The 22806-nt window shown below is 42.7% G+C and overlaps 1 protein-coding gene across 6 annotated transcripts in view; it reads right to left on the bottom strand.

Annotated features, from left to right (window-relative positions):
- The window catches only part of ARHGAP26 (Rho GTPase activating protein 26), a 472331-nt gene that overhangs the window by 297770 nt on the left and 151755 nt on the right, over positions 1 to 22806 (bottom strand). For all 6 annotated transcript variants that reach the window (XR_010942153.1, XM_067732119.1, XM_067732122.1 and 3 more), the window contains 2 exons: positions 19111 to 19205; positions 709 to 787 (listed from right to left, as the gene is read on the bottom strand). Coding sequence is in view for 5 of the 6 variants with exons in the window: in XM_067732119.1 (XP_067588220.1) it covers positions 709 to 787; positions 19111 to 19205 (174 nt within the window). In the remaining variant the exon portion in view is untranslated. The remainder of the gene's footprint in view (positions 1 to 708; positions 788 to 19110; positions 19206 to 22806) is intronic.

The raw sequence follows: 22806 nt of genomic DNA, 5'->3' as shown, positions 1-22806 counted from the left end.
GATTTGCTGAATACTGGGGTTGAGATCCTTGGCCGCAAATTAAGATGACTACTGTGACTCTAGGGACTTCCCCCAAGGTTTTTCCGTGGGTTTCTCATGTCACAAGATGCAGAAAAACCACAAGATTACATCACCCAGCAAAGACCAGCATCTCTGAAATGGGAGCATGGATCACATTACTAGGCTTAACTCCTTTCGTGGGCCCGGGTAATCCCACTGCTTATAATGGGATGTGAACCAACTACGGCAATGGGAGGCTGAACCAGAGGGCAATGAGTAAAGGTTCTGCACCATCTGTATACACTTTTATCATCATCTAACCTGTTAAAATGGATCTGAGGTAACGCTTTGCACTGCACTTTGTGGAGGCATCGATAGGTATTCAGTAAGCCAGACTGGACTGTGCTTCCTCTAAGAGTCCTCGGGGCGCTACAATTGCCTCGGTGAAGGGGGGGGGGTCTCTGGTGTGGCATCATGCAGGACCCATGCCTTAGACTGAGAGGCCAAAGCTCAGGAGTTGCATCTACACCGAAGCAGTGTCAATATCCACAAACATCAGTCCAGGAATTTTAAAAAAAGTCCCTCTGGTACATTGGTCTCAAGAGCCCAAGGCTTTATTTAGAGCAACGGCAAAAATCACTGCACTAAGGAAACAACAAACAACTCGGGACCTTTATTCTTGCTCTACTTCCCTGAATTGTTACTTACAGGTTCCCTTCCATCCATGGCTTCCATCCAGAGCCTCCGGTCCTCTTCAGACAATGCCTGCATGGTGATAACTCCGGGCCTGCAGAGAAATGAGGACACGGATGTGAACCCAGCACCACAGGTAGAGAGATCCTGATGAAGGTGAGCCTTAAAGAGACATCCAAGTGACCGAGTGAGAGCCTGCTGGGGTTGACAGCACAGAGAGAGAGAGCACCCCTCAGCTCTTCAGAGCCACCTTCCAGCCTCAGAAAGCAAAGCTATCACCCCCAAATCCCTCTCAATAAGCCCACCTCCCTCAGGGAGGTGGGAGGAAACACAGAAGACAGGACTCTACATACAGGTAAGGGACACAGAGGAGTCAAGTGATTCCCTTCAGCGTTTGAGATCATATTCATTCCTCTTCTCCAGAATGCTTACTAGGGTACTTTACTCCCAGTAGGACTACAACAAACATGTTCTTAAGTGAAGAGAATTACTGGACTCAATAAAAAGAGGGGGAACATCCACGCTGGAGGGATCCTGGTTTAATATCTAGTCCAATGATTCTAAACTGCTTTTGACAGGAAAAAGTCTTATGGGGGTAATGGGTGTTATAATTATGGTTATACTAAATGTATACAGCATTTTTAAGTGAATCTTTACCATGGCAGATGCTAAGGTCTTTACATGCATTAGCTCTTTTCACTCCCTCCTTGAAATCTGCTTGTTCTTTCACATTGAGCACAAACCCTTCAGAAAGCATGCACACAATATCAAATGGTGTTTGTTGCGTACCCCTTACAGATGTCACACAAGAAGAGGTGTGTGCCACAAACATGAACTTGGGAGAAGGGGCTACGAGCCCTCTGTGCTCATTAATGCAGGAGTTCTTGACTTAGGGTACACAGATGGGTCCCAGAGAGTCTAAAAACCACCCTCCCCCACCAAATGTGTATGTATTTTTCTGGACAAACAATTCAAACTGCAACCCACAAAAAGTTAAGAATTAGTGACTCAAATCCTCATCTTTAAAGTTTGAGAAAGCCTAAAAGGAAGGCCGAAGTCCCCTGAACAAGAATTAAGACTGCAGCACTGCTCAGGATCACAGAAGAGCGTACACACACACACACACACACACACACACACACACACAGAAACGAGCTCCGCGATGCCCTGCGCAGCACAAGCCTGGGCCCACGAGCACCAAAGCCTGTTCACTCAACCCACCTATAGTCACTGTTCCTGGCTTATTTCCATAGTTCCAATGAATAAGCTAGATCTATTAATACTTATGTTGAATGTATTTTAAATATCATATTTGTTTCTTTTCAGTCATCATCCCTCAACATCCCTGAAGAAAAAAAGTTTTCAAAGATGTGAACATGTTAAGTAGAGATGGGCCGGGGATGAGGGACACTGGGGTGCGGGTGTGAGTGCGTGAGGTGGTGAACGAGGTCGGGAGGGGGGAAGGGGACAGAGAGACAGAGAGGGAGGAGCAGTGGGGGGGAGGGGGGGTAAGAGGGTGAATGAGAGGCAGGTGATGGGATGGACGCTGACTCCCGAGAGGGCAGTCACTCCCGTGAAGGCCACACTGCATGCTGGCACCCAGACACAGTGACTCAGAAGACACAGTGACTCCCTGAACCGGCCAGGACACTCCCTCTTCTTCTCAGAAATTCTCATTCTCAGGCCCAAGGGCCCATTTCCCACCACTATCAGCACACCCAGTGTGCCTGACCCGCTGGGTATCTGCAGACTGCTGGCAGCCACAGCCCTACGGCCGGGGGCTGGGTGGACTGATTCTACTTTTCCACCTTAAAGCCAGCCACACACAAAGCTTTAACGGCTTTGAGATAAAAAGTCTACAAAGCTGCAGTGCACTGTGGAACTCTAGTCCCTGGGCCTGGACCTCTGTGTGTTGCTCTAAACGTTGTTGTGCCTGGACCCCTGGCTTCAGAATCATGCATGCCCTTAGCATAGAGGTGCCCAGCCCAGCCCCACCTCACTGAACCTGAACTTCGGGGCTGGGCCTGCGAACTTGGATTTTAACCATCTCCCCAGGGGATCCTGAGGCCCCTCTGCCCACCCAGACGCCCCCCTTTTTCCTTCCTGTTCCCCCCACGCTGGAGAGCAAAGACGCCCTCCTCTCCCCGCTGGGGTAGAGCTACTCTCTACATGCCAACGCGTCTCCAGTTCATTTCCTGCTAGGTATTCACCAGCCAACAGTGAGACCACAAGAGCTGCCTTGCAGACCAAGGTCTCAGGAACCTCGCAGATGTCACATCAGCTTCATGGCACACAGTGTGAAATTGCTACCCAGAGCCACAAAGAGGAAGTTCAGACAAACTCAGAGGCTGTGAAGGGTGGGCCACTGGGCCTTAGCAACCAGGAAAGTCTACAGGATTTGTTTTCATTTCGAGAAGAAATATCAAAATATACACTCTTTTCCACATGTGGTTTTGTTCTCCTTTTTTATTGTGTGAGGGGGTGGTGGAGAGCTGACTAAAGTAGATTTGACACCCTTGATTCTAATCCTATCACCCCAGGTCCAGAAAACTTTCTCTTAGCCTGGTGTATGTACATCTGGATCTGTATGTACTACCCTTTCTAGGCATCTAGAAAACACTCAGCTTCAAATTTCTTTTCCTTTGTTATACCTTAAACCACTATTACATAAATCTCTTATGTGTGTAATTCCTAGAACCAAGGTAAATGTGTCAACTTTATTTTGGAATCAAGCAGTTAACTTCCTTTCCATATTTACCATCCCTATGCCCCTACTAACCACCATCCCTCAAAACAAAAGAAAACAAACAAAACTCTCAATGGCCCTACACGTTCCATGTCAGTCCCTGTAAGACAGTATGCTTTCATTCAGGTATCAATTTAGTTCATTTCTGAAATGCATCTGGCTTTTCATAACAAAAGTGGAAAGAAAAGGAGAGGGAAAGAGACAGAACTCACGAGGTGGGAGTGTGGAATGAGAAAAGGAAAATATGACACAATAAAAGAGAAATGGAGTAAATGACCAGAGCTCTTTCCAGCTCTGCAAAGAATTGTGACCCTCAGATACAGAGAACAAACTAGTGGGTACCAGAGGCGAGAAGAGTGAGAGGGGGGACAAAATAGGTGAAGGGGATTAAGAGGTACAAACCACAAAATAAGTCATAGGGATGTAACGTACAGCACAGGGAATACAGTCAATATTTTATAACTTTGTATGGTGTGTAGTCTATAAAAATATCAAATCACTGTGTTGTACACCTGAAACTAATATTTTAAGTCAACTATACTTCAATTTAAAAAAAACAATTGTGACCCTATCAAACAATATAATAAAAGAACAACTACAAGAATAATAACCCAGCACTGTGTGCCAGATAGTGTGCTAAGCATTATCTATTAATTAATTCATTTCATCTTCACAACTACATCATGAGGGAGGTATACTCTCATTATCCCATTTAGCAGATGAGAAGATCAAGGCTCAAATAGGTTAAGTACCTTGTCCACAGTTACAGAGCCAGGATCTGAACCAAGCAGTCTAATGCTTTGCCCTCAAGCACAAAGCCACGGGAAACGTTGGAGATACTGCGGCCCCCAGAGAGCTCGTGTTGACCACCCACGTCCCTTGCCATCAAAAGGGACTAGACGCTCCTGCAAGGCCTTCAGTGAGCTCCTGCCTGGGATCAAATGAGGGCAAATGATAAAGAGCTCTGTGAAACCTAAAGTGCTTCCTAAATATGAGGGCTCAGAACACCACTGTAGGCAAACAGCCAATCCAAAAACAGGAATCCAATAATGGCCAGTGGTTCTCCACATTTTTTTCTGCCTCTAAATACCCAAGAGATGGAAAGGCAATGAGTTTTGTAAAAGAACACAAAAAGCACTAATCACAAAAAATAAGGACAAATTGGACTTCACCAAAATAAAGAACTTCCAGTCATCAAAAGGTACTATTAAGAGAGTAAGAGAAGATGTTTGTGATTTTTATCTCCAACGAGATGAATATCCAGAATATGCAAAGAATGCCAACAAATAAATAGGAAAAAAATGAACGACCCAATTAATAAAATGGATAAAAGACTTGAATAGGCATTTCATAAAAGAGGACACACCAGTGGTCACAAGCATAAGAAACAGGGTGAACATGATGACTCGTCAGGAAAATGCAATTAAAACCACAATGAAATAAAACAAACACCCTTCTGAATGGAGAGCATTCAAAAGACCACCAATAACAAGTACTGGCAAGAATGCAGAGTTGCTGGAACTCTCATACATTGCTAGTGAGAGAGTACAGTGATAAAACCACGTTGGAAATATCTACTAAAACTAAATGGACACCTGCCTTCTGATCTAGTAATTCTACCTCTAGATGTATCCCCTAGAGAAATGAGCGCATACATCCACCAAAAGACACATTCGAGAATACTCAGTTTTATTCATAATGGCCACATTTTGCAACAACAAAAAGCCAAATACCCATTCATAAAAGAATAAACTGTTGTATATTTAAACAATGGAACAACAAAACAACAACAAAAAAGAACCAACTACTGCAACAACATAAATGAATCTCATACACTTAACAATGAGGGAAAGAGGGCTTCCCTGGTGGCGCAGTGGTTGAGAGTCCGCCTGCCGATGCAGGGGACGCGGGTTCGTGCCGCGGTCCAGGAAGATCCCACATGCCGCGGAGCGGCTGGGCCCGTGAGCCATGGCTGCTGAGCCTGCACGCCCGGAGCCTGTGCTCCGCAACGGGAGAGGCCACAACAGTGAGAGGCCCGAGTACCACAAAACAAACAAACAAAAAATAATAATAATAATGAGGGAAAGAAGCCAGACATAAAAGACTACCAATGATGTGATTCCATTTATATGATGTTCAAATACAAAAGTCATCTGTGGTGACTGAAGTCAGAACAGTGATTTTGTCTTGGGGAAGGAGTAGGGGCCGTGAGTGGGAAGCAGCCCAAGGAGACCTTCTAGGGTAACAGAAATGTTCTACAACTTGACCTGGGTGGTCACGCAGGTGTGTGTGTGTCTGTGTGTGTCTGTGTCTGTGTGTGTAATGTCATTAAGACATAGACTTAAGATTTATGCATTTCACTCTGATTACACCTCAGTAAAAAAAAAAAGTTTAAAAAAACCCAAGATATACTACTTCTCATCTAAACTCAGTAGTTATCCTGACTCTAGTGCTCCCTAGCAGACAAGTAATTGAACTACTCTACGCTATTCTTTAAAAGGTAGAGAATGAGTGCCTACCTCATGGGGTTGTTGTGAAGGTTGAGTGAAATATGTGTAAGGCATTTCAAAGTGTCAGACACACAGTAAATGCTCCAAAAATCAGCTGTTATCACAGGGGCAAATGAGCGGCAGGTCAGTGGAAGGAATGGACGGCAAGTCAAAATTATGGAGGGAGAAGAGCAGCTTAAAAAGGAAAAGAAATGAGCCACGGTGCTTCTGATACGCATGATCCCACCCCTAAAACACTGTCACACAGCACTGAAAAATCACACCTCTACCAGAAAGCAAGCCAGGCCAAAGACTGACATACAGGTTCTGACATCACAGCCATTTCCTTTTTCCTCCTGAATAAAGCATCACAGTGACCTACTTCCCCCTTTTGGAATTAATGTCCGATAACTGCTAAGGACAAAGAAGGAGGCTTCAGCAAATTCTAGAAAATCTGCCAGGGTGCTCCCACTACCCACCAGATGAGAGAAAGAACAAATGACTTACAATCCTTCCTGTGGCTCAATCCTACAATTCTACATCAAATACAGCACCTCCTGTTCACTCTGAATATGTCCTTGGTTAGTGCTATATCTGGATCAGCGTGAGAAGCATGAACAAGGATCTGCAACTTTCTCTAAGCACCTCACCTCTCACACTACACAGGCGATGCAGAAAATAGTTATTCACCTATCACAGGGCAAACTGCTACCCACCGCCCCATCTCCTTCCAACTCTGGCCTCCACAAAGGGCCCTCATAAAGCAATACATAGTTTATCGGCACATCCAGGAACCTGGGACTACTGATGTCAGCTCACAGCCTTCTCATCAGCCAGGAGCAAGCAGAATCACAACCAGCCCTGATTCCAGGCTTACTCGACAACCTCCCTACTCTAATCTTATTCCTGAATCTGAGTCAACAGTGGTGATCTCAGTGGCTTGGCAATTCACCCACTTCCTACTGGACCAGGAAATGCTATTACTAACTCACTCCACCCCGCTGAAACAAACACACTCAGAATCTAACAATACTGTTCTTTCTAAATCGACCTCCAAAGATCTTGGGTTTACTCATTCATAAGACTATAAATCTTCTGCTGGCAAGAGTTCATTCCCCAGCTTCTATCCACACTATGGCACATTTAAGGGTCAAGTTCAGAGTAAAAGAAGGACTGTGGCATCCACAGAAACACATGTACTCACCGCTGTACAGGAAACCTACCTCACTATGTTTAGATAGGAAGACAGAGGGAAACAATGAAGGTCTGGAGAATGGACTGCCATCCACTGGTGAAAAGAGATACGCAAGCACCAAAGGAAGTGGTCCTTTGCTTTTAAAGTGCTACTTGGAAAACTGGTCCCTAGCCGTTCCTTGGCAACTTTAAGTGTTCAAGGTTTCAGTAGATCTTCATTTACACAAACATATGGCATATCTTCATTTACACAAAGATATGGCCAACGCAGAATAATCCCGGAGAATGACATCTCTTCCGTGCGGGTATGAAATTACAGAGTCAGACATCTAGAGTGACCAGGCAAGTAAGTAAAATGAGTGAAACTGGATAAGATTCTTCCCTGCCCCAAGGAAAATAGGCTCGGTCTCATTTTCCTTAAAACATGCAGCCTGTTATTCTTCTGCACTTTTGCTTTCTGATAGAGTCATAGGAACAAAGGGGGTTTCCCCTGTATGAGAAAAACAACAGTGCAAATGCAAGGCAAAGTGGCAGCTGTCCCCTGTCATCATGATGGGGGACAACAGGGCATGGTGGAGACTGCAGCAAAGTGAAGAGCACACACCCTACCCAAAGGAGGCATCCGCCATTCAGCCATATAAACAACTGGCACATGGGAAGTCACGATCAATATTTACAGATTTTTCCCATTTTAAAATGTTGCCTTAAACAACTCAAGCCAAACCAAACATGTCTGTGGACCACCAGCCTGCGATTTCTGGGGTCTGTGTTCGTCCTTCTCTGCCCCTCCCTACCTGAGCTCCACCCCAGGCCATCACCACATGTTATAACATCATCTCATGCACCGGGACCAACAATGATGCATGTCTGTATTCTTGATGCATCTCACAGTCCAACTTAGCAGAAGCCTTCCCAGTTCATCAATGAAGGAGGACCCTGGGATACTTTCCCATTTTTTCCAATGCTGCGGACCCAGTGTCATCACAGGAGGGCAACATTCATCTACTATGTGGAGACAAAAACTTATGAATCTGCAGAACTATGCATGCTCTGAGATAATCAACCATTGACGATGCTTGTGCATTACATATCCTTGCACATGAGAAGAATACATATGGCATGGTAACCTGGATGGGGTACAGGTGAGAGAAATAGAACGTGAGAGGGAAACCAGACGTTGCAAACCAGTGGCCCACCAGCTGCAGCTAAGGTTTCTGAGTGTTTATTACGGGCCAAGCACCAGGCTAAGGACTTCGCTTGCATTATCATTTGTTCCTTGCAATGAAGCAGTACTATCATTATACTTCTTTTAAAAATTGAGACTCAGAAATGACTTGCACAATCTTGCACTGCTAGGTAGCAAGAAAGCCTCAACTTGAACCCAGTCTGCCTGACTCTATAGCAAGGCCCATACTTTAAGCACAACACTGTACTGCCCCCTTGTGCAGGCAGAGTCTGTGCCCTGGGGATCCAGGGTGACCAGTTCCTTAGGAGGAAGGAGGGAGGGAGGGGAAAGAAGGCACTTCTCTCTTTCATTCTCTCTCTCTCTGGAGGAAGGAAAGGGGAGAGGGAGGAAGGGACTTCCTCTCCCCCGCCCCCCACCCCAAACACACATACACACACACACTCTCTCTCTCACACACACACACACACACCCCTTAAGAAGTTTTCAGAAGCAGGCTTCTAATCAATTATTTAGAAAGGATCTGATCCTAATGAATGAATGAACCATAACCTATTATAACCTACAGCAGTGACGTCCTGGGAGGAAACGTTCTAAAATAATTAGGACCATAGCAATGATAATAGTCTGAAGAGTAATATTGCCAATCACATCAGATAATTTCCTATACTTTTATTTTAAAGGAGACTGAAGTCATGAAACAGGAAGCCCAGACAAAGACATCTTTGGTACATTAAGTTACACGGTCTTAAATGAAACATACTGAGTGCCAGTGATGTGCATGCCATGGGCACCGAGGACATAGGAGTAAGCAGATTTCAACGCCCAGCACCAGGAGAAAGCATTATGAACTGCCAGGATGAGTAACACTCAGGGGAAATGCGAACACTTGTTACTTTGATAACAAACTGAAAAATACTCTAATTCAAGAAATCTTCTAGGTCATTTATCAATTTTTCTTTGTTAGTATTCTATCTCATGATGATCAGACATGCAAGTAAGTGGAGTTTGCTGGTTGAACCATCTCCTTTCTTTGGACTTACGTGATAGCAAAATTTTCGTTTCAATTTTTAAAAAATAAACTCATTTTATATTTAGAAATTGGCAAATAAACTGGTATACTCAATCAGTAAAACTCCAAATTTCACTATGCAGGCTAAAGAATAGAAACAGTAATAAGAATAGAAATAGGTAACAGAAGTAATATAAATAAGGTTGCCTTACTTCACACCACAGTCCATTAACGAACACATCCCACTCTTACTTAAACCAGAATCCATCAGCAAATACTTTCTCATTTAACTTTTTAAAAGGGAAAAAAACCAGTAATTTAAAAAATACATGAATTCTAAAGATTCTAAGAACTTCTTAGCTAGCTCATTTTACAGAACAGCCAAGGAGCAATTCAGAAAGTACAATATTCCCCCCCCCACCCCCGCCCACCCAAATCATGGAAGTCAGAGCAGGAGAACACCCTCTGAGGAAGGAAAAAGCCATTTCCTCTCCAAAATGTCAATGGCACTGAGACCAGCACTCTAACCAACCAGCAGGAAGGCAAAATCAAATATTATTTCAAGCAAGGGGTGAGAAGGGGAGGGGAGGGGAAGTTTGAAACCAGGAAAAATGGATTCATCTGTTGCAAAAGATAAAGACAGGCCACACCAAGAGGGAAAAGCAGGACTGGCTGGTTCTCAGCACACACACTAGACCGTCCCAATCACTCATCTGTTTTCATTATCCTCAAATAAGCTGTCCCTGAAGCAAAGAGCCCGACACTTGAGCTCAGAAAGCAAGGTTAAATGTAATGTTTAAACAGAAGTTACATTAACTGAGCATGCTTGCTTCTGCAGGAAACTGGGTATGAAATGATGTATCACAAAAGGGTGGGAGGAAGGAATTTCTAGAGAAAGAATGAGTCACTTAGAATATCCTTCCTTTAAGAGGTAATATTCACATGATGATTTCTGCCACAGAAACACACACACACACACACACACACACACATGCACCACTGACTACTAAATGTCAATGTATAAAGGACGGCTAATTTTCAACGGGACCAGCTAATAGTCACTAATACATATACAAAACTGCCACCTAGAGGCTGAGCACTGAAACAAAGTCTGTTACATAAGATGATTCTTTTTGGAAAACACAGTCTTAACACTCACACAATCTCACGAAGACACACAAACAAGTACATGCATACACACCACATACCAAACTAATAGAGTATTATTTTAACTTAAAATTAGTACGGTTTCCTTTTGACACCATAAATTGGAAGGAGGGGCTTAAACCTTTTATCTTGTATAGGAAATGTCGATAAATAACGGGTTATCGCATATATAATTTGAAAACAGATTCTTCCCCTGGCAGCCCCTTTGCGGATATACACTTAAAGCACCTGTATTCACCCACAGCTTACTGATGACTTGAAGAGTCATGGCACTATAGGAAAAAGGCACGCCATCAAAATGAAACAAACGGGCTCAAAGAAATACCCTCCAAAGCTATGGCTCACCATTAAGAACAAGGAAGTCCTGGGTTTTAGGGTAGAGCAAAAAACTTCAAAGGAACAACCTCTTCTGACAGAGAACTACCATCAGGGAAGAATATTACAGCATTCCACCTTCAAAATAATCCTGCAAGGTAGGTATGATTAGCCCCACCTTACAGATGTGGTTAAACCACCAGCCCAGACTCACACAGCTAGTAAAGAAGCAGATCTCAAACTCAAACTTAGGGCTGCCTCGATCTTTTACCAACATCATGCAGCCTTCTATAAAAATGGACTTGAAATAAGAGTGGTGACTCATTGGAGGGTTGGGGTAGATTACTCAGATTTTCCATTAATCTTTCTAGCCACCACTATTCTTACCAATCTCCCATTTTCCTGTTTTGTTTTTTTTTTGTCCTACCTATACAGAAATGCAGTTTGTGTGTGTACTCGCTCAAATTTTAGTTTAAATATCAACTAACATGATTCAGCTCCTGTAGTCTCTTACACAGTACTTCACCAAAGTCCCGAAGGAAAGAACAAAATAATCTAACTCAAAAATTGCATTACCATAAAAAACAAAATTGAACAACCACACGCACACAGTACTGGATTAAAAACTGGATAAAATGACGTTATTCGGCCTCTGGGAGCAAATTACCTGAGACAGATATTTAGAATTGAACATAGTTATATAAAACATACCTAATTAAACAACCAGCCAACCAATACAAAGAAAAGCTCGTACACTGTGCAAATACACAGTACACGGTGGGATGCGAGGATACAGTTGACAGTGGGTATGACACGCCAGGCTGGGACTGGTTCAGAAGAAAGCTGTCTGTCTTTACCTATTCGTGGAAAGCTCACAGAAGGAGGACTTTGGATTTGGTTTGCAAGAAAAATCAGATGACTTTTAAGAAGGAAAGTCCATTAGATTCATAATGCTTCATTAAACTTTATATCTCCACGGTCAGTAGCGTCTCCAGTATGTAGTTATGGTTAATAAATGAGGAAGGGAGGGGAGGAGAGAGGGAATGAAAATTCAGGGCATTCTAGTCATGCCATCATTCTCTGTAAGAGTAGAAGGGTGAAGTCCTTCTGTGTGTTACATCTTCCCTACAGCATTCTGGTCCTCCAAGTTTGCTGGAACACTCAACATACTAGTACTTATACCTTCAGTTGCACGAATGTATGTGTATGTGTCTGCCCATTCTACAATCAACGGTAAGATCCATGAAGGCAAGGACTGTGCTTGTCTTGGTCCCCGTGACACCAGTAGCACCCAGTACCCCTGTCATCCTAATAAGTTGTCCTTTGCTGCCCACCTCTGGAGAGAACCAAGGGTGGGAATGGGGCACTCAACACCCTACATAACGTCTTGAAATGTATGGACTTCTGTTGGGGTCAGCTAGTCCTGGAAAACATAAAGCATTCTAATTATTTCCTTTCCCCAAGTATAAACACCACCTCTCAAGAGACTACATTGATTCAGTGCATCAAAAAGAAGCCTTTTGTTTCTATTATTTTCCATATGGTTTAGTGGTCCCTCCTGGAAGACATCTGGGAGAAAATACACATGTGTCACATACATCTGTGAGACATCTCTTAAAGATAAACAAATGCAGAGATGCTGGGAGATGACTACCACCATGATTCTTTAGCTTAAACAAATATTTCCCCTACATTTGTTCATTCATTTCCATAAGTTACTGCACGGTGGAGTTAATTGTTCAAAGTGACTGAAGACAGACACTGGCAAGGATGACACACCACTACCCCTAACAGCTGCTTTTAGATGAAGTCCCATTTTTACCCAGGAATTTTACACTAAGCTCCCTCAAAAAGAGTTAACACACTTTAAAGAAAAAATGATAAATCTATTCTTTAGTCCATTAACCAATATAACATATAAACTTTCAAATGTTTGGTTCTATGGTAAGGTAATACAAAGGCACCAAAGAATGCTTCTTTATTAAGGGATAAGAAAGGATGACTTTAAAAAGCTAATGAAAGCTTAGGCTGCCGTAAAGAGTATCCATAATACAGAAGATAATTTAGATAATTTACGTGAAAGGAGTGTGTGTTGGGCCATCCATCTAAAAGGCTGTCGGGGGCCCCTTTTATGGCTGTTTCAGTGAGAAAGGCCCTCTTATTCAATACTATATTGGTTTGCTAGGGCTGCTATAAAAAGACCCACAAACTGAGTGGCATAAACAACACAAGTTTATTATCTCACAGGTCTCGAGCTAGAAGTTCGAGCACAAGGTGTCAGCAGATAAGTTCCTTTTGAAGTATGGAAAGGAGAATCTTTTCCATCCCTTTCTCCTAGCTTCTGGTGGTCTGCTAGCAATCTCTGGCATTCTTTGGCTTGAAGACACATCACCCTGATCTCTGCCTTCATGGTCACATGGCATTCTCCCTGTGTACCTGTCTGGCTCTGTGTCAAAATTACCCCATTTTATAAGGACACTAGTCATACTGGATTAGGGCCCACCCTAATCACCTCATTCTAACTTAACTACCTCTGCAAAGACCTCTACTATCTCCAAATAATTTTCGTTGTCAGAGAGTGAAGATTAGAATTTCCACGTATGAATCTGGGAGGTACACGACTCAAGCCATAACAAATATCTTCTAGGAAAATAAGAAAACATTCTTCTTCAGAGAATGCTGTAGCAACACCCACAACTACTGCAACCCACACATGTTCATTTAAAGCCACGTAATATTCTAAATGCTAGAGTCCTGAAAATGAATTGAAAAACAAAACCAGAAGGGAAACTCAAAGAAGCATCACATTGATTTGATGGACATGATCCCTCAGTCTAAGCAATTTTTCAGTTTGGAACTGAAGTCACAAGAATTTCTACTAACTTTCACTTTTCAGTGTTGCAAACAATAAAATTCTCTTCAAAGAAAGCCAAAGGCAGGAAGAGCTAATATGAGCCTGTGCAACATTTGCTCAGAAAAGTCCAGGGGTCTTCAGCATCTTCTTAGGTCTGAACCTCTCCCCAAAACTAGTACTGTGAAAAAGGGGGAAAAAAAAAAAGGCAGACACTAGAGAAAAGGGATAGATGCGATGTAATTACGTAGAGTTATGTAATTATGTGGAAGTCAATATGGAAGGATGGAGGATACAGAGAAGGGAGTACAGGTCTAGTTTTGTGATGTTAAAGTTGTAAGAGAACTTAGATGTAAGAATTAAAAGTAACGTTCTGAAATGTATCCACGGTATTAAAGAGGATCTTTGACACAAGAAGTTCAAGAACTATAAATCTAAACCCCTAAGCGCTAGATTAACCCTTAATTTGATTTCTAGCTCATTCATGGGTCAGAGTCACAACAGTTCTTCCTAGAGGACGGAAATGTCAGAGATTAACCCCTTTCCAGCAGGATTTGAGGATTAACAAATTGATGGCAACGCGTTGGGATACAATGAAAACAATCAACTGATAAATGGCACTATTGCTTTGACTTCTTACTTATGCTAGTCTCCTGAGATAAACAGAAATGAGTGTCATCTTAAGAATAAAAGGTAAAAGAAGAGGTGTACAAAAAATACATAGCATTTATGGAACCATGTGCCCTGTGCTTGGCCTGTGCTCTCTCTGCAGTGCCTCTTTAAACTGTTAGTCACGCAAGGGCTCTCTGAAGGGTACAGGGCAGGAAATATGGGAACAGAAGCAAGTGTGCTGCTTTAGTTCACCCACCATTAGTTTACGCACCAAATGCCAATGATTAGAGTGAGAAAGCCCTCCTCAGATTGCAGTCAGCAAAGTGACTGTCAGTGGTGGCCCTGAAATCCAAGTACAGATAGCACTGGGCTTATCACTCGAAATGTTTCTGAAAACCCTGAGTTTTGAGGCAGCAAAGTGCCCTACAATGAGGTCCTACAACCCTCAGTTCAAATCCCACCTGAAACTTGGGTAAGACTCACCCTCTAAACTGTAGATTCCTCCTCAGTACCAAGAGATACTTGGAGCACACGCCACCCTGGGCTGTAGTGAGGATTACACGCGAATTACATGAAATACGTGAACAGTGTTCAGCTTCCAGAAAGCGCTCCCTTACTGCTGGTCCCCTCACCCCACCTCCATAGTTAACTAAAAAAGTGGGTTTTACTGTGGTCATAGCTGTTGCTTTTCTCCTGGTAACCTGTAACAGAGGCTGGTGATCACCTTTACTACTAGCTATATTCTCCTCCACAAGGCTAAGAATTAAGCTCCTTAGTAAAGAAGGCTGAGGGTTTTTTTATTTTTGTTTTACTGTTGCTTGTTATGTTTCTAATAAGGAAAATGCTTTCATGTGCTCTGAGAAAACTGTACTGTGATATGCCTGCTGTTTAATGTACCAATTCTGATTAAGAATAGAGGGTAACAGAAGAGCTTATTCAAAAAGTGGATTTCAGGGTCTCTCTTGCATAAAGTCAGATTATATAGGTCTGGGGCCTATAGCTATAGTTCTAACAAGCACCCCTGTGGATGCTGAGAGTGAGTGGTTCTCACCACACAGTAAGAGACACTGATGTCATCAGCTTGCAACCCCAACCTCCTAGAACATCACTTCCTAAAGGCTACAGCTTCTGCTACAGAGCAACGTGAAACATCATCACTGAGCCTGAAGGATAAAAGTATTCAACCTTAAAACCACACATCATCACATATTCTAAGTCAAATAATCCACACTTTAGCATGTATTAATATTTTGATAGAATAAAACACTAATAGATACTACATAATGATTATCCATGCTACAGGTTAACATACTCTGGGAACAGTCTAAAACCTCATGCTATTAAATATAACCATTCCCGGGCTTCCCTGGTGGCGCAGTGGTTGGGAGTCCGCCTGCCTGCCGATGCAGGGGACACAGGTTCGTGCCCCAGTCCAGGAAGATCCCACATGCCGCGGAGTGGCTGGGCCCATGAGCCATGGCTGCTAGGCCTGCGTGCCCGGAGCCTGTGCTCCGCAACGGGAGAGGCCACAGCATTGAGAGGCCCGCGAACCGCAAAAAAAAAAAAAAAAAAAAAAAAAAAATATATATATATATATATATATATATAACCATTCCCTCTTTTACTTTCACATTTCCTAGGTGCTAAACTTTGCATTTTGCCCCTCTGTCTACCCAGCTCAGCAGGTAGAAGCTGAGAAGTCTGTGGAAGGTTGAAAAGACAGCACGACAGCTAGCAGCACATCCCCTCCTTGCTAAAGTACGCTAGTGAAAAAGCAAGGTGTAGGAGTTTTCCAGAGAACAGGACTCCGGGCAGAGTTCCCAGGAATGCCTCCCCTGAGTGTGTGGAAATGCCTTTTCCCTGTCACCTCAGTCCCTTCCTGAATGTGGGGGGAAGATGCAGAAAGACACTAAAGAAAATACTGCCAACAGTACCCTAACCTTTGAGACCAAAGACGACAACCTATATAGAAAATGGAGAGAAGGGGTTTCATTGATGTTCTGTGTTATTTCGGGTGATGGCCAGTCAGGTGTGACCACAAAAGGAGACACAGAAGGGGCTCAGGCAAACCAAGTTTCTTATATTCACAGGTGTTAGAAACAGGACACTTGGCACACCACACAGGGCCACATGGGAAAGCACCAACACCATCCAGGAGGCAGAAGTGGTCGGAGGGGAGAGCCTAGACCACGACCTTTGTTAAGAGTTTCTGCAGCAAAGGCAAGGCAGGGATAGGTAAACCGTTTAGGAGTGGCTGGTCTGAATAATTTCTCAGATGCTAATAGGCTGTGGGAGTGGTCCCTAGGTGTCTGGTAGAGGAATATTGCCTCCTGGGCTGCTGGAGCCAGTAGAGGTGCTGTGGCTCTGGACCGGAAGTCCACACATCAATGGCGCTCACCACGCTGAACCCTCGGCTGACTCTAAGAACTGGCCGGCCCGAAAGGGGGCAGGCTCTCCCCAAGCAGAAAGCATCACAATACACAGAACATCAAAACTACAAACAATACAACAGTACTATCTCCTCCCCTCCTGCTTATTAAGAGGAGATGTAGCAGCCTCATTCTGCTCCACAACTGCATGCCCCTCCGCTTCATGCCAAGGGAACCAGAGATGATGACCCAGAAGAAATCGACTTCCCAAACCCACTCAGTATGCTGCATGTGACACATTTGCTCTCAGCTTATAATTGGGACGTGCAAAGCTTTTCTGGGCATAATACAGGGGGAAGGTGGTAGGAAGTGTTGGTAAGGGTGGAAATGAGATGGAGGAACCATGGTGAGTTTTAATTGCCTAAAAAGCAACTCTCGGCAACTTCTGGGAGACTTCTGAAGAAGAAAACAATTCAGCTTCAGAAAGAATCATTGACCTCATTTCCAAATCTAACAAGAGCTGCAACGCAGGGCACTGCCCTCACCCAGGTAGTCCTGCAAACACGCGATCATCTCTGGGAACTATTCAGCTGACCAGCATCAAACAACTGGCTCCATTTCCACACAAGTACATCTGCTAATCCATCTTTCATGGATTCCAACAATATGAACTCCAGTAAATTCCATGCTTAGAATAGAGGAGATGCCTACAAGGGCTTAAGGCATCCTGACTCAGGATCTGTTTAAAGTCAAGCATCATCTTAGTTTGAGGCACACTTTTTGCAATCCCCCTACCCCACCATACAGCCCTTCTCCACTCCCTTCCCCTCTCACAACCCACACACGGTGAACGATTGGGGTACTCTCTTTTCTTTACAAATGATACTGATTTCTCTGCATTTAGAGTCTAGCTCTTGAAATATCAAGTCAGGTAAACATGCAGGACATGCTAATTAACAGATAATAAAGGCTAACTGTTGAGCTTTTATTATTTGACAGTCTGCCAAGTGTTTTATATGCCTTCTCTTCTTGAATCCTGACAATGCTAGGAACCAGGTACTATAACCATCTTCATTTTCCAGAGAATGAAATCAAGACCCTGCAAGATTAAGTGATTTGCCCAAAGTCACATGGCTACTAAGCAGCAAAGTCAAAATTTAGATCCGGGTTGCCTGACTCGAGAGCCAAAGCTGTAATAACTAGACTGCTAATGAGACATGGTTAGTTTCCATGAACGTCTGATTTAGGCTAAACAGGCATGCTCTCTCCACGGGCGCTCTAGCAGCCTCAGGGGCCACAACACAGGGACACACCATGCCTCAAGAAGGCATTTCAAACCTGGCAGCACATGGAGCAGCCCACGCCAGGTGGTACTCGTGCTCCAGATCCTCTAGAGCTGCCGTAAAGTGGCCACAGGTAAACGCCCCAGACAGGGTAGATACTGGCTTGACAAAGTGGTGTAGCTTTTTTAAAACAAATAAAAAATAAAGGGGATAAATTAACAGCATTATAGGACAATCATGATGAGATTTAAGGATCTTTGTGCTAGCACTGCTGATCTTGAATAGACAGCTCAAATAAGCTTAACTCATGGCTTTCATTCAAAGAATTAACCTGTTGCCAAGTAAAGTGTCTCAAAGAACTGGAATGCTGTCAAACTATCTTAACACCATGAAATGGTACAACTTAATGAGACTGTAAATCTTGAGGAACACAACACAGAGCTCCCTCTCCTAAGACTGATATCGAAAGCAGTTTGCTTTCTTTCCTGGATGCACACACACAGTGGTAGGCGAAATACTGTAACTAAAAAAACATTTTTTTTGAACATCTTTATTGGAGTATAATTGCTTTACAATGTTGTGTTAGTTTCTGCTGTATAACAAAGTGAATCAGCTATATGTATACATATATCCCCATATCCCCTCCCTCTTCCGTCTCCCTCCCTCCCTCCCACCCTCCCCATCCCACCACTCTAGGTGGTCACAAAGCACCGAGCTGATCTCCCTGTGCTATGCGGCTGCTTCCCACTAGCTATCTATTTTATATTTGGTAGTGTATACATGTCAATGCTACTCTCTCATAAAAGCTTTTTCTTTAATTGATAGAACTTCTTCCACTTTTCCCTTTACCTAACTCCTTTTGAATCATTACATTAAAATTTTTAAGTAAAAAATCTTAAAGAGCTGAAACAGTCATGCTAAACAGTTTTCTTTAAACATATATTCATCCTCCTGAGACATAATACACATTCCCAAGAAGGGAATCCCTGACATTAAAATTAAACCAACCAATCAGGGGTTCAGGGCTGAATCTATAGGATGGGGAGGCTATACTGATTCTTGCAAATCAGTAACTGGCCTGAGGTCTATATGGAGAAGGGAAAGAGGGGGAAAAAAACAGAAAATTTTGAATGAATGGAAAAGAAATCCAAATTCGGCAATGTTTGTTCCTGAGAAAAAGTGTGACAACTACTCACCTGTCTACTGCTTCCACGTCAAAGCAAAACCGCTTCTCAATAGAGTCTGTTTTCCGCCGTGTGCAGGATTTGAGGGTGACTGATTCATCTTCTCCCTGTTGGGAACACACAGACTATCAAGATGAGGCCAGAACTCAGGCCATGCTCCTCTCCAGGACAAACGTGCCACATAAACAGAAGTGATCATTTCATCTTCTCAAACCTGAGTGTTCAGGACCACAGGAGGTGGAAGGTTGGTCATAAACCTTCTCAGACCACAGCCTCATGCAAATAAAATCTGTAAGCCATGTTTAATACTTAGAGCCCAATGTCTTGAGTACTAATAGATAATGATGGTACAGCATCAACCCATGCTAGGTTAAATTCTTGTTGATATTGGCTTAAATAGGTTTAATTTATAGGTTTGATAAGAGTTGAAACAAGATTACCTTGAGGTCTCCTTCCAACTCTGGATTTCTATGACCTTGGTTCAATGGTCACTTCTCAGGGAAACATTTCTGGACTGGGTCAAACACCCCCAGACACGTTCATATAGCACCATGTACCCCTCGTACCCCTCCTTCCCTCACAGCACTGATCACAGGTAAGATTTGCTGTTGCTGTAAGTGATGATTCAAATAATGTCTCTTTCCTCATTAGGCTCTAAGCTCCTTAAGGGCGTACTGTACTGTGTCTGTTTTTGCTTACCCTTGTGTCACCAGCGGCCAAACAGGCCCAGGAACAGAGTAGGTGTGCAATAAATATGTTTTAACAGCTTTACTGAAGTATAATTTTTAAATTTATAATATATTGCACATGTTCAAGCATACAACTTATGAGTCTTGACATCTGTATACATCTGTGAAATCATCACCACAATCAAGGTAGTGAACATTTCCATCAGCCCCAAAAGTTTCCTGGTAAGTCCCTTTGTAATCCATCATCCCTCCACCCAGTCCATTCCCAGGTAAACACTGACTCTGTTCTCTGTCATCACAAATTAGTTTGCATATTCTGTAACTTTATACAAATGGAATGCTCTTTTACGTCTGACTTTTTTCACTCAGCATAATTCGTTTGCGATTCACTCATGTCGTACAAATCAAGTTTATTTCTTTTTTCAAATGATATGACCAATAAGGGGTTAATATTCAAAATATAAAAACAGCTCATGCAACTCAACAACAAAAAAGCAAACACCTCAATTAAAAAATGGGCAGAAGACCTGAATAGACATTTTTCCAAAGAGGAAACGCAGATGGCCAACAGGCGCATGAAAAGACGCTCAACATCACTCAACATCAGAGAAACACAAACCAAAACCATAATGAGATATCACCCCACTCCTGTCAGAATGGCTATCATCAAAAAGACCACAAATAACAAATGTTAGTGAGGATGTAGAGAAAAGGGAACCCTTGTACACTGTTGGTGGGAATGTAAATTGGTTCAGCCACTACATAAAACTGTGTGGAGGTTCCTCAAAAAACTAAAAATAGAATTATCATATGATCCAGCAATTACACCCCTAAGTATATATCCAAAGAAAACAAAACATTAATTCAAAGATACATGAACCCCAATGTTCACAGCATTATTTACAATTGCCAAGATATGAAAGCAAGCTAAGTGTCCATCAACAGATGAATGGATAAAGAAGTAGTGGTGTACAATGTTCACTGCAGCTCTGTTTACAAGAGCCAGGACATGGAAGCAACCTAAGTGTCCATTGACAGATGAATGGATAAAGAAGATGTGGCACATACATACAATGGAATATTACTCAGCCATAAAAAGAAACAAAATTGAGTTATGTGTAGTGGGGTGGATGGACCTAGAGTCTGTCATACAGAGTGAAGTAAGTCAGAAAGAGAAAAACAAATACCGTATGCTAACACATATATATGGAATCTTAAAAAAAAAGGTTCTGAAGAACCTAGGGGCAGGATAGGAATAAAGACACATGTAGAGAATGGACTTGAGGACACGGGAGGCGGAAGGGTAAGCTGGGACAAAGTGAGAGAGGGGCATGGACATATATACACTACCAAATGTAAAACAGATAGCTAGTGGGAAGCAGCCACATAGCACAGGGAGATCAGCTCAGTGCTTTGTGACCACCTAGAGGGGTGGAATAGGGAGGGTGGGAGGAAGACACAAGAGGGAGGGGATATGGGGATATATGTATATGTATAGCTGATTCACTTTGTTATACAGCAGAAACTAACACACCATTGTAAAGCAATTATACTCCAATAAAGGTGTTAAAAAAAAAGTAGTGGTGTATACACACACACACACACACACACACACACACACACACACACACACTGGAATGCTACTCAGCCATTAAAAAAGCAACTTTGCCATTTGCAACAACATGGATGGACTTGGACGGTATTGTGCTTAGTGAAATAAGTCAGACAGAGAAAAACAAATACTGTATAATATCACTGTAAAATCTAAAAAATAAAACAAATGTGAATTGAACAAAAAAGAAATAGGGGCTTCCCTGGTGGCACAGTGGTTGGGAGTCTGCCTGCCGATGCAGGGGACACGGGTTCGTGCCCCGGTCCGGGAGGATTCCACATGCCGCGGAGCGGCTGGGCCCGTGGGCCATGGCCGCTGGGCCTGCACGTCCAGAGCCTGTGCTCCGCAGCAGGAGAGGCCGCAGCGGTGAGAGGCCCGCATACCGAAAAAAAAAAAGAAATAGACTCACAGACACAGAAAACAAACTAGTGGTTATCAGTGGGGATAAGGAAGGAGGGAGGGGCAAGATAGGGATAGGGATTAAGAGGTACAAACTACTATGTACAAGAATATATTGTACAGCACAGGGAACATAGTCAATATTTTATAGTAACTATAAATGGAGTATAACTTTTAAAAATTGTGAATCATTATGTTTTACACCTGAAACTTAGGTAATATTGTAAATCAACTATACGTCAATAAAAAAAAAAATTAAACATTAAAACAATAAAGGTAATTTTTAAAATCCATGGTACAAAAAAAAAGGGCCTATTTCTTTTTATTGCTGGGTAGTATTCCATTGTACAAATGGAATGCAACAGTTTTATCGCACAAGACTAATTTATTGTCTAAAAACATAGAGGTTTCTGCCCCTGATTTCTTCTCTTCCTGTCACGTAGGAATTTTTTAGGGTTCCTTTTTCTCCTATATCTGCCAATCTTTTTTCCTTAACTAGGGGGGAAATTAGCAAACTTGCCTAGTTTGTTGAATAATAGGAAATGTGACTGCGTATGGTAAAACTTAACCACCCACTAATATCAGAACAGCACACAAAACACAGAAGACCTAGGAAGAGATAGTTTATATTCACAAGTCTTACATCTATTGTCTTTTACTGAATGGCTAAGATTAATTTCTCAGATTGAGAATTGCTCCTTCTGCAACACGTAAATGTATGACTGGAAATGCCCAAACATATGAACTTCTGACCATGTTAACGTCTAACTCTATTTCTGATTTAATGGCGTTGGACTACCTCTCACTTTGAAAGCTTAGAGGGAGGTGTCCCTGAGAAATAGGAGAAAACAGGGGAATTATAAAAGATTGTCAAATATAAGCAGAAATAAGAAGAAGATAAGATGCTGTTCCCAAGACGACCATTCCATATGAGGCAAAATCTATAAAGATGATCTGTTCAAGTACTCATGGTTAAAAAAACAGGGGATGGAGATAACAATCACTTAA

The sequence above is a fragment of the Pseudorca crassidens genome, chromosome 3 (assembly GCF_039906515.1).
Source record: "Pseudorca crassidens isolate mPseCra1 chromosome 3, mPseCra1.hap1, whole genome shotgun sequence".
Classification (NCBI taxonomy): Eukaryota; Metazoa; Chordata; class Mammalia; order Artiodactyla; family Delphinidae; genus Pseudorca; species Pseudorca crassidens.
This window is presented reverse-complemented; position numbering and strand designations above follow the sequence as displayed.